Genomic DNA, 12592 nt, shown 5'->3' with positions numbered 1-12592 from the left:
TGTCGGGAGGCTGCCCTGGAGCTAAAGGGGTGCCAGGCAGCACCCTGAGGCCAGAGAACAGGAGGGAAAAAAATAATCATTGCGGACGGCAAGTGTGGACAGAAAAACGAGCAGCCGAGCCAGCCAGGAGTCGAACCTAGAATCTTCTGATCCGTAGTCAGACGCGTTATCCATTGCGCCACTGGCCCTGCTCGGGAACCCTCACCCGCTCGCAGGCACTTCACCAGAGATCTCGCTTAGGGGCGGGGCCTGGGGCCGGCGAGCAGCCAATCGGGAGCCATCTCCCCGCAGACGCCCCGCCCATCGTCCCCCCTGGACGACGCCCCGCCCTATCAGCCTCCGCCCCTCGCGCCCCCAGTTTGACGTCAGCGCATTGCCGGGCTCTGGTTGGGCTTCGGCGCGGCAGGGGCGGGCTCATAGCGCCGCGGCTCAGCCAATCGCCAAGCCGGAGAGGTAGCCCAGGCTTTCCTCCTTCCTCTATAGGCGGTGCCCCCGCCCTGTGGCGCTTGCTAACGTGCCCGCGGAGGTTTGTCCTGTGCGGGGTCCCGTCCCTGCAGGCCCGGGGGACGCGTCAGTCGGGCAGGGAGGGAGCGGTCGGGTCGGGTCGGGTCGGAGGGAGCGGAGCCGGCGGCGGCGGCCGGGAGCAGTCGGAAGGGGACGAATGGCGGCGGCGGCAGCGGCAGGAACGACGGCGGCGGCGGCCTACGCCAACCTGAAGCTGTGAGTGACCCACCGGGAAGTGTGTGTGTGGGGGTACGGCTCTGTCACCTGCCCCTTACCGGCCCTGCCGGAGGGGAGGGGCCGCGCCGGGCCGGTCGATGGAGCAACGGTCCCCGGTCCGGTCCCTTCCCCTCCCCCTGCCCGCCTGGCGTTCCCTCACGGGAGCCCAGTCTGTGTCCCGTCCCCTCCTTTTCCCCCGGGGAAGGCTCGCCGCCTGTCCTCTCGCTTCCTGGGTCAGCCCGAAGGGTTTGGCCCGGGGCAGCGGCTGCGTGCGGCGCCCGGGGCCAGAGGGAGGAGGACTTTGGCCACGGATACGGATCCCGTCCCCTCCCGGCGTCCATCCGAAAGCTCAGCTGCGGGCAGGAGCGTCTGCCTGTCCCTCTCCTTTTATCTTCTGCGCATCCCGGAGGGGCTGATGCCCGCGGGTCTCTCCGGTGGCCGCCTCAGCCTGCGAGGCGAGCGGCTGCCCCGCAGGGGAAAGGCTGGAGCGGCTGCTGTGCTGCGAGGAGGAGGAGGTGGCTCAGGGAACGGGGCACCCAGGCTGTCCTCTGCTTTCTTTGGAGGTGACTTTGTAGAAACTCGTGTAGTGATGCCGGCGCAAAGCACGGCGTGTGCAGTGTTGCTTGCCAGCAGGAGGCTTGCTGGGCGTGCTTGCCCACCAGTCCTCTGGGACACAGGTTTTTCCTGCTATGATTTCGGTGCCAGTTGGTGATTTTAAACTTCTGGGATTCTCTTGTGAAGTCCCTGCTGGGACATTTCCCAATAATTTCGTCTAAGATCCTGCTGTGATTTTTTTTTTTTTTTTTTTTTTTTTTAATGTTATTTATTTTATTTATCCGTTAAAACAAAAGTTGATAGCAGGGGCTGTAACCCTTTGAACTTGCATATTCCAATAGATGTTTGGTTGCTGCCTTTATACAGCAGAAGTTGCATAACCGGAGCAATACGGAGTCGAAACCGAAGAGGCGTGTCCATCATAAGCCTTCACCCTGGCCGGCTGAAAGTCCTGAAAAATTTACTCCGAGCATTAGACTTCTCGTGGCAGTCTGAAGCCAAGAGTGAAATGTCCTTGTGTGTCCTAAAGGCGTTCCCAGATTAGCTTGAACCACTATAACTGAGTTAGTGTGACCATTTTCATGCAGCAGTACCTGAAAGTGATTATTAAGCCTGATTGAACTGTACTTAATGCTCTGTTAAGTTTCACTTGACAGTCATCTTTTGTATTCAGAGCAAACATACTTTGATCTTTCTCAGAGATCTGTATAAACAGCTTGTCATAATGCTGTTAGTGTTTAAAAACCACTGATCTTCTTTCATTATGATTAGGTAGCTATGTGAGGGTACACAGATATTGAGGTCACTGATCTTACTCTTCAGTAATATTCAGTTATGGTTGAAAGGCTCGCTTATTTGACAGAGAGGGGGTTTTGTTTGGTTTTGGTTTGGTTTGGCTTTTTTCCTCTCTTCCCCCTTGAAGAGTGTTTGTCTTTAAGCTGAGTTTTTGATCTTTCTGCTTGCAGAGGAGAAAAGGTGAGTCATTTGAATATCAGCTTGTAGCACAGTCCTTTTTACAGAGACTTTTTTTTTTTAAGTAAAAGCACTTTTCTGGATACAGGCTAGTAAAGACTTCTCTCACTTAAAAGCTAATCCTAACTAAAACCAACCTGTGATCTTTTTAGAACAAGGCTGTGCCAAATGTAGTTTAACATGATTTTTTTTCATAAACTTGGAAACAGGATTGTTTTCTGTTCTGAAAGACAGGATGTTTTTTCCTGTTGTTAGACCAAGTTGTGGTAATGCTTGCAGCCCTGTATTTTAGATACGGGGCTCTATTTGGATGGTGAGGCAAATTTACTAGATTAGCAAGGTCAAAGGATAATGTTCTTGTGAGAAATCCAAGCTAGACTTCAGTTTAGGGATTTAGTGGTAACAGTGTTGGTTTGTGTTTTTTTTTTTTTGTTGTTGTTGTCAGTCAAGCTCATGTGATACTGGTAAAAATGCTGATGTCTAGTGTCTGTGCTACCATTGGAACTATATTTGAGTTACACCAACAGTTGCTGGGGAAAATTATTAGTGTGAAAACTGCTGTCCATATGTGTGTAATCTGTGTCACTGCTGTATTTACTTAATTTCCTCTCATAGCCTTAGGAATAAATTGTAAAATGCAAACAGGGGTTGCAGGTAGCAAGCTAGTGGGTGGTAATGAAGCTACCAGCCCAATTAATCAATAAAAACTGATTATTAAAGCTGTCTGCAGAATAGAGGCCCGGCTGTTGTTTTGGCTCACTTAAAATAACTTTTTTTTTTTCCTTTGTGCTTTGGTGAAGGCTTATCTTGCTGATAGCCTTCTCAGTATCCTGTGGGTCACTAGCTGTGTTTCACATTTAACTCTGGCTGCACACAATTATGGCTACGTGCTTTGTGAATATACTGGTCAGTTATTAGTAGCTACTATGCTTGAACACAGTGCCTTTCTCCTGTGTGCATTTGGGGTGAGGTAAAATGCATCTTATCTTTGGCTTTTTGTTGGTTTTTTCCTGCTTGTTCTCTAAACTGAGTTTTCAGAGTTTGGATAATAACTTCTAGAAAGAGCAGCTATGCATCCTTTTTTTTTTTTTTTTTTTTTTCCTGCTTGACTTAAGTAGCTGTTGTGGTGAAGATCAGGGATGTTGATTGAGGAGGATGTTAGTTTGATCAGTAAATTATTTGTCATCTTGAGAGAAACGTAACTAGAAATAGTTATTATGAAGCTATGCCTTTAATACATACCTTTTTTGTTCGTTTTTAAGTGGTTTTTTCCATTAGTGGTTTTTAAATTGTGAGACTGTATTCCCTTTCTCCTCCTGGTAACAACTACTGCTCCATGGCAGATGATCCAGTTCCTTGAGCTGCTCCTGCTTGAGGTGTAATATTTATTGTAGAAGTATAATTAGCACACCTGCTCACCTAGAAATTCTGGTATCTCTGGAGTGTTGATGAAACCATCATGATGTTAGCACTGTTACTTAACACTCAGCTGGGACTCTGCCTGTACTGATGTCTCTCCTGTGTCTCCCTGCAGACCGCTCGGGTGTCTCGCGTGCAGCAAACGCGTTGCTGCGCAGCACTGGGGGTGCTTTGGGGTTGCTGTTATGGTGTCTAGAGGCTGACATCAAAGAGTTTCCTGCATTAGAGCAATGCTAAGTATTTATGGTGAAAAAAATCAATTGGTGAAGTAAGGGTTTGGCTGTGGAGGCCTAGAAGACTTAAGTGATATTGAGTGAATAACTATCTTTAGTTACCATTAGAGCGTGATGCGTCCTCTTTCGTGCTGTATCTGGGCCCAGGGATGTTCTTGTCTGTATGATCTGCTGAATTAAAATGTGGGATGCAACCCTGCATCATCTTCATGATGTACAACAGTGCTTGATAATACAAGTAATGATGTGAAATGTCACAACAAATATACACACTAAAAAAGGCTGTCTCGCTTAACTGTAAATTAAACTGACGTTATATATGGCATAAGCACGCAATGGTGTTTTTTTCCTCTGATAGGAATCAAGAGTGCCTTTAGTAAGGCAGCCTTTTGCCTTGGATTATAAATGAGAAGTCTTATTGTGATTACTGGTTTAAAATGAAAATACAGTGTCTTTTAAGAGATCCATGAGAGTGAGAAGTTAAAACAAAAGAAGATGTTTTTTCTTAGAAGATCCTAAGATGTAGCTCTTAGAGTTTTGAGGCAGGAGGACTTACCTTAATTTCTCATGAAGCACAGGAATACAGTAAACCTGAACTGAATGAAGAACAGAGAATCTTTCATAATATTTGTACCCACCAAGAAAAAAGTGAACTGTGAAACTTCCTGTTTTAAGGTAATTTCAAAGTATCTTTGCTTTAGTAGGAACTTTATGAAAGTTTCAGAGGAAGACCACTTGGCATAACACAAGGCTTTTTCAAACACTCATTACAAGTGTGGAAAGCATCTTTTATTCAAAGCATCACTTGGATGCTGTGGAAATAAATACAGAAATGAGAGTGATGGAGTTAACTCTCCTTCTAACTGGTCACAGGTGCAGCTGTCCTTTTCGTCCCTTTTCAGGCCCGTGTAGAGCATCTTCTCATCTGGGCATTAAAAATGCCTCTAGCATCTAAAAAACATTTATGCTGTAATGCTGTTCTTGGCCCAGTTTGGAGAGCATGGGTGATAACTTGGTTCTTAAATGCAAGAGAGTTGAAAATATTTTCTATTGTAGCCTCTGTGCACCCTTTATATATGGGTTCTCCTTCCAACTGCTACTTCAGCAACATGAGCTGAAATAGTGAAAAAGTGCCTTTTTATTTATAACAACACAGAAACCCCATCCCCAAACAAGAACTACAGCCAAACTCAGGCTAAGGCCTGATGTGCAGCTGTGCTGTGTTTTTTCTCCTAGGTGGTCTTAAAATCACTTTTGTCAGTTTTGAATTGTAAGTATGAAGTTTACTGAAAATCTGCTTTATTGCTTGGCAGCAATCCTCACAGTTTCAGCTGGAGAAGACTTTCAAAATGAGATCCAAGTCACCTTCAGGAATACTTGAATTTGGTGGTTGTAGTGCTTTAATACCTATCCTTTCCTTGAGTACCAGGAGTTAGGCTATTAATGTCAACTATTCCTGTTTGTGACTCCCTTTTTATCTTTAGCAATACTGAGAAATAGTTGGTGTTAATGGTGGTCAGGCTTGGGGGGGAAAAAGGAGAAACTTGGATGTTGTGAAGGTTTTATGTGTTGTAATGGAAGCGAGTTATTGCTTTTAAAAGAGTTCTTGATGTTTTGGATGGTTATAGACAGCAGCAATATGCAGGCAGGCCCCAGTGTCATGAAGGTTATACAGAGCAGAATATAGCCTGGTGTAGGAAAATCAGTTTTAAAACTAACTACAGAAATCATTGGCTTCTAGAAAATACTTAGTCCCTTATTATTTTGGTTATAATAGCATTTGGACTTTCCTCTCTGGTTTAAGGGAACAGAATTGATCTCTCTGCAGATTCATAATTATTGTGAGTGATCCTTCTTTCAGCATTTTAACATCATCTTTTAAGATCAGTAAAATAAGTATGTGTATTACCTTTCCAAGCTTGTGAATAGAGTCTATGGAAAAACACCAGTCTGAAAGCAGTGTTCATCAGTTTCCTTCCTGAAAGAGCAGTGGGAGGCAATCATCTTAGCTATAGCAATTTTAAGATTGAAAAGGTCATCTAAATGAGAATGAGACTACTAGGCTGGTAATTGGTAAGTCTTTAATTTGACATTTGATCTGAAACATCTTTGTCTTGGCCTTTTCTTCAATTATATTTATTTTAGGAAAGTTTCAAGTATTTATACAAATGAAGCAAGAACTAAGTGAATCATCTTTCTGTTAAAAACTTCGAAGAGCACTAATTCTCCCACTTCTTCTGAAGCAAGGATTTAACTTTTTTGCAGGGCATTGGGCTTTTCAGCTTGTGGTGTTGTGCAGTTGTATTATAGGCAGTTTTTAATGGTGATCCCAACAGAAAAAGGATATAAGTTCTCTCAACGTTATAGATTGGCAAGCAGATTTCCTCCCTTCCCTCTAGAAAGACCTCCAGAACAAAAGCACCCAAAACCCCAGTCAATGCCAAGACTGTTCCAGTGTGCTGCACGTGGCCTTTACTGGTGGGGTTGCTGATCTGAAAACAGGGGTCCCCTGTCTGGTGTTCAGAAGTGTTTGGTGACACTCGAGTCACTAAATCTGGTCTTGGAGAGGACTGTAGGAAGGGGGATGTTGATTGGAAAGTTTTGTCCTTGTGTCAGGGATAAAATTTAATGTAAACAACTTGTGAATGGGGAGGGCAGAAGAGAGGAGGGTGCTGTGTTTTTTCTCCTAGGTGGTCTTTAAATCACTTTCTCCTCTTCTTCAGGGAGAAATTACTATTCTTGTGTGTAGTAAGTAGAAAATGTGCTTATATGACAAATACTCTACACCTGTAAGCTTTTTCTCAGTTGTTTGAAAACAGGCATTAACAAATATGCAAGCAGATCTCAGTGCTGAGACTAATATGGTTATGTCTATGTTTCACTGGTGAAAGGAGCAGCTTTTACCCTGGTCATGTATGGAAATTCTTGGTTGGGCTCGGTATGGTCAATGTAGGTGTCTTGTCCATGTTGTGTTCTCTATACAAAGCGTTCAAAAGCTGAAACTTTTGTTCTCAGTACCTTTAAACACTATTTTACAACCTATGTTGAAAATAAGTTGAAAAAAAAAATCTTAAGATGGTCAGGTTGAGTAGGCGTGCATAAGCATCTGTGTTAATTGTATCACAGGTCCAGTGTTAAACTTTGCAGGGTCTTTTCCCCATTTGTTTTAGCTGTAGTCTTGTGTGTCAACTGACCTCCCAGAAAAAGCTGCCTGTTCAGTGAAACCATCAGAAGTTAAATAGTTGAAGCTTTCTCTTGTGGAAAAAAATGTCTTCTGCTGTCTCTTGCCAACTACCAATGGGCTTCTGACTGCACCTTTATAAAGTGTATCCTGATTTCTTTTTAAATTCTTTAGCAACTTGAGGGCTTATAAATGTTCATAAGCTTGTCTTGTCTGTTCTATTTGTGAAAAGTTGTTTGTTCCTCACTGGAAAAAACTGCTCCCATTATTGCTATGAAACCCCCTTAAAAAGAGCCAGGGGTTCATGTGTGCACTTCATCAAAAACAGAAGGAATGGAAGCAGAGTAGAGGTTTTCAGGCTTCCAATGTTCCATGAACAGCATGTTTGTATTTGTTACTCTGATCTTTGTAGTTTCAAAGATAAAGCACTTCATACATGTACATGAAAGATGAAGCACGCTGATTTACAAGGGAAATGTTGTTGATCTGCTTCCCATTTTAGGACTTGGAGACTATTTTTCCTTGAAAGAAACTATCTGCATAATCTTTTTTTACTTTTACTTTTTAAATTTTTTTTTCCAGTTTAGTTAAGCATTTGGTCTCTGGGTTATAGAATCACCATCTTTGGGGAAAATCAATATACACCCTAAAAATAGGGTTTAACTTTGAAGCTGGGTAGACTGTGAAGATGGCTCTGCTTTTAGTGGGTGGAAGGTGGGGTGTTAGACACGTTAAAAGAGGTCTTCTATTCCTCACTCAAAGGGCTCTTCTGATCTAAATTAGGATCTTAATTCAGCTTTCTGAAGCATTAAAAAAAAAAAAGTGAAGAAACAAAAAATCTATTTTTAGGGAGAAGGAGCCTAAAAATATCTATCCTGTAGAATGTTTCCAGATCAAGATGTTTAAAATTCTGGCCCCTAGGCTTATCAAGCCTTCAACTAAGAAAAATAATTATGAGCTGTAAGAACATTTGTTCAAGGGTGGTTGGGGTTGTTTATTTAGCATTTTTTATGTACAGCTACAATTCATACTTTGCAAAAATACAGGGAGTTGCAAGATGCCAGACATGTTATTTCTGTACAAGTGTCTCAACAGGTGTATTTTTACTGAAAAGAGTTTAATTTCATGGTTAGTGTTGTAATGCACACAGTTTATCTAAAGGAAGGATAGGTATGAAGTCTGAAGAGGATGTCAGCTTGTCATTTATCTAATGTGTCTGATAAGGAGGATACAGGTTATTCCATCTGTTGCATAAACCTGGCTGCCAGACCTGGGGAATGGTAATGTTGGTCTCCATAATACTCAGTATTACTCAACAAAATACTGCAAACTAATGTGTGACTCTAACTGTTCTGGTTGGTTTTGTTTGTTTGGTTGGTTGGGGGGTTGTTTGTGGGTTTTTTTTTTTTCATTGTTGTTTCTAGTGGATTCCTAAAATACTTTAAATACTCTGTTGTGAAATAGGTGTTTTTTTTATCACCTTGGACATTATTTTTGTGTTTATTAGACTTGCATCAGGGTTGTGGTGTTTTCATTTCTGACATATTGCGAAGTGTTTAATTAAACTTTTTCTTATGAAGTTTGTTTTTGGCTTACCAGGCTTCAAAGTGACATAGGATAAGCTTACATTGATTATATTGTGGACCACCTCCTATGTCGTTAACTTTCAGTATTAAATAAGAACCCAGATACTAAAGAAACCATGTATTTTGCAGTAACTAATTAGTTTGATTTGCTTTTTATGCACTGGTGGTTGATGAGAAGTAATCCAGTGAGAATTCTGGTTTTGCATCTGAAATAAGGTTTAAGATTGCTCTGTCTTCACCTGGCAAAGTGCTTAAATTTAAACAAACACAAAGTAAGTGTTGGTAAATTAATTCCTTTTTCCTTTCTCTTCTCTTAAAGGCATATAACACCAGAGAAGTTCTATGTGGAAGCTTGTGATGATGGAGCAGATGATGTGCTTGCTATTGATAGAGTCTCCACAGAAGTCACTCTTACAGGTATTCTCCTCACTTGCATTTCTCAATCTGTAACTCTTTTGTCTATTATTTTGCTCTAGGTACTCCCAGAAGATCTCTAAATTGATACGGGGAGAATTTTTTATCTTTAGTCACTGTGTTAAAATAGTGCTTTGTATTATGTCCTGCAAAGAGCTTTGTTTTGAAATGCCTTCTCCCCGTGGGATTGATGCTCTGGGTAACCAGGGTGATAATGCTTCCTGGTTTTGGTAAGACATTGTATCACAACATAAAAACTGACTCATCCAAGCTAATACCAATTTGGGATTGGTGCTATAAATCCAAGATTTAATATGGGAAGGGTTGATACACTGGGCTTCAGGACCTTTTGCCAAGCTGCCTCAGTGCTGTCTGTTATTAAATACTGAAACCTGAGTTTTCATAAAGCTTCTAGAAGCAAGAAAAGTGAAAAGCCCTCACTGTAAACTTAGTTCTGTTGCAAGTCTTGATAAAAATGTCAATGCATTCAAGCATTCCTGATGCTGAGGTCTTCAAGATTTTACTTAAACTTTTAGAAATGTGAAACTAATGTATGAAAGCATTCAACTTTTATTAAATGACAGCATGAAATTAAGGCAATGGGTGACTTTTTTGGTATTTCAGGTGTTTGTACCTCAGTATTACTAATCTCTGAACAGGCAGAAATGCTACAGTAATATGAATATAAAAATCAGTGGTTCTTTTCTTTTTATTTGGTCTTTTGAATACCTCATGTCAGAGTAGTATGTCCATCCCACTGGTAATTTTGGTGTTGTAGTTTAATATTTCAATTTCTCCTTCAGCGTTGTCCCTTCAAAACTGTAAAGACAGCTGTCCCAAGGCTTGTTAGTCTTAATGTGTCCTCATTACTTGTGCTTTATCAGGTGAACCTGCAGGGTGTTCAAAGCAAAGGAAAAATCAGGTGCTATTTTACTCGGTTCTCCAGGCTCTGGGAAAATATGTAACTCTGGCATGAGTGTTTTGGAGTTGCTATTTTTTAAGAAAACTTTTCTAACATCCCTTCTGCAATTTTAGAAATGTGGACAGATGAAAGCTTAATGTGCTAGGACTTGTAATTGGTATTTGGATACCTTTTGGTATGTTATTGGTGATGCTATCTCCCTTGCCACATCTATGCTGTCGTTGGTAATTTTGCAGAGATACAGACCAAAAAGCAGACTAGGTTTTCTGAAATGGAAATAGGCTGAAGCTCAGATGGAACAATCAAAGTTGGAGGCACGAGCTTTTGTGGCTTGTTTGTCCTTAATGTCTTGTCCTTAATGGCCCTGAAACAAAGTATCTGGACTCTGGGGAGACAATACATTATTGTCTGTCTACTTGCTACATTCTCATGTAAATGAGCTTGAATTTACTCAACTGAAGGACTGGTTTTGATTAGACTACATGAAAAATTTGGTTAGAAATGTCCACATCTCTCACTTCTGCCCCTGCAGCAGGCTTTGAAGTTTTGATGCCTTGCTTCTTATACTTGAGTCTAGAAAAACTTGAGATTAGACCAAGAAGCCTTGACAAAACTTAGTTTAATAGTGTTCTGATACTATTATGAAAGCAGCAGTCTGAAATTCTGATGTTTTTCTTTTCAGTTAAGAAAGATATTCCCCCTTCAGCTGTTACACGGCCTATATATGGTATTTTGGGAACAATCCGATTGGTGGCAGGTAAGGAAAATGAAACTGTGCTCTTTAAAAATACCTGGGAAAAATATTGCTAAAGAAGATTTAATAACAAAAATATTACTTGCCAGTATTTGAGGTTACCCTTTCAGCAGTGTGGTGGGCTTTCCTCATGGCTGCTAGAGGATAGAGGTATACAAATGTAGTTTATCAAGAAAGTTCATGTGCCTCTTAAACCTCTAGCTGCTCTAAAAGTAGAGCTAACTGACTAATTGTTGAGTTTTAGGGAATGCATTTCAAATATGTGCCAAGAACTTCATCTTACTCTTCAGAATTGTTTTAATCTTAGCTGCAGGATTTGATGCAACAGTCAAATATTGATGCAACAGTCAAATATTTGCAAACAGGCAAAACCAGAGTGTGACTTTAAATCCATAATCCTGGTACACAAATAACAGACTTACAGGAAGATAGACAAGTAGATGCTGTTCATGTGGTGATTGTGTAATAACTATCCTACAAATACAAAGAAAATTCAGCATTAGAAGGAAACAGAGTGGGTCAATTCTATATTTTAGGGTGTTGTAGGATAAGGTAAGTGGTGTTCAGATCTGAACAGTCCCTGCCACAAATAAACCTGTTGTGTGAAGTCTGACTTTCCAGGAAAGTAAGTGTAGCTATTCAAAAGATCTTTTGGGGGCAGACTATATTAGAGTTTGAGACAAATGTAGTCTGAAAAATGATAGAAGGAGCATACATACTGAACAGAAATCTCCTTATCTAGACAGGATTTAATTTCACTCATTGCAGTGTTCTTGACTGAAGGAAAGCATCACTGTTAAACGCTGTAACTTCTGACATATCTTAAGCTACTGATCTTTATATGGTCATATTTTAAAGAATTGTGGATGTTGGAGAGTAAGAGCCATCTAATGAACACCTTTGTCTTAGGTACTTAACAAGCCCTGTGGGTTTTAAAATTGAACAGCCTCAAAGGGGCATTTTCACAACTTACAGACTTGATAATGACTTTAATTTGTGTGACTGAATACTGTATCAAATACAGAAGTATGTAAGTTCTTTCAATAGCCTGGTTTTTCTTATTCCTGCCCCAAAAGCTTTGTACTGGTTGTTAGTATACAGATGTTAGTATACAACTAGAGATGGTATTGTTAAATGTTTATCTAAGTGTGTTTAAACAGTTCACTGTTAACTGTAAAACTTGTTTATTATCTACAAACACAGTATCTTTAACAAGCATAAATATTTTTCACCTTACAGTTTTAGAGGAAAAAACATTGCTCAAGAAATATCTGAAGCTCTGAAATTTAAACAGAATGTTGCATACCCAGTTAGGAAAAGACAATATTGAAAATTTGTATCAGATGTAATATGTTTGTGAAGCATCTGTGGCATAGTTGTGGATGTAATGTGTTGGTTTTGCAAGGTAGCTAGATACTTCTGACATACCAACCAGAAGCAATCTTTTTAACTTGAGGTGCCAACACTCTAAATTGCTCTTAAGTCCTTGAATATTCTACCCAAATAAAAGGTATAACGCTAGAGCTGTGAAAGTAAAAAAATAAAAATGGGGTGGTACCTGCTGTTTGATTAACTATACAGACTAGATACCTGGTATACTAATTCACCTGTCCCTGTAACTTGGTTTAGATCTAGGTATGGTAGTAAATACAAATAATGGGGAAAGTTACTGCATACAATGTGAACTGTTTCTGCTTTGGCTTTTAAACTTCTTTGAATGCTTAGTACAAAACCATACTAGATTTGTGGTTCTACACTTCCTGCATGATCTACTCATTGTTTTGCTGTATTGAAATAAGTAGGCATTTAATGGTAGGTGATGCAGGTGATGAGATA

The 12592-nt window shown here is 40.8% G+C and overlaps 1 protein-coding gene and 1 non-coding gene across 2 annotated transcripts in view; one reads left to right on the top strand and one right to left on the bottom strand.

Annotated features, from left to right (window-relative positions):
* Nucleotides 1-115: 115 nt before the first annotated feature.
* Nucleotides 116-188, bottom strand: TRNAR-ACG (transfer RNA arginine (anticodon ACG)). The gene has a single exon. It is a non-coding gene; the product is annotated as a tRNA-Arg (tRNA).
* Nucleotides 189-461: 273 nt separating this feature from the next.
* Nucleotides 462-12592, top strand: part of SACM1L (SAC1 like phosphatidylinositide phosphatase) — a 31563-nt gene continuing 19432 nt past the window's right edge. The window contains exons 1-3 of the mRNA XM_071735855.1: nucleotides 462-720; nucleotides 8986-9083; nucleotides 10685-10759. Coding sequence (XP_071591956.1) covers nucleotides 662-720; nucleotides 8986-9083; nucleotides 10685-10759 — 232 coding nt within the window. The 5' untranslated portion in view covers nucleotides 462-661. The remainder of the gene's footprint in view (nucleotides 721-8985; nucleotides 9084-10684; nucleotides 10760-12592) is intronic.

This window comes from Heliangelus exortis, chromosome 2 (genome assembly GCF_036169615.1).
Source record: "Heliangelus exortis chromosome 2, bHelExo1.hap1, whole genome shotgun sequence".
NCBI classification, from domain to species: domain Eukaryota; kingdom Metazoa; phylum Chordata; class Aves; order Apodiformes; family Trochilidae; genus Heliangelus; species Heliangelus exortis.
Note: the sequence above shows the minus strand (reverse complement) of the source record. Positions and strands in the feature narration are given on the sequence as shown.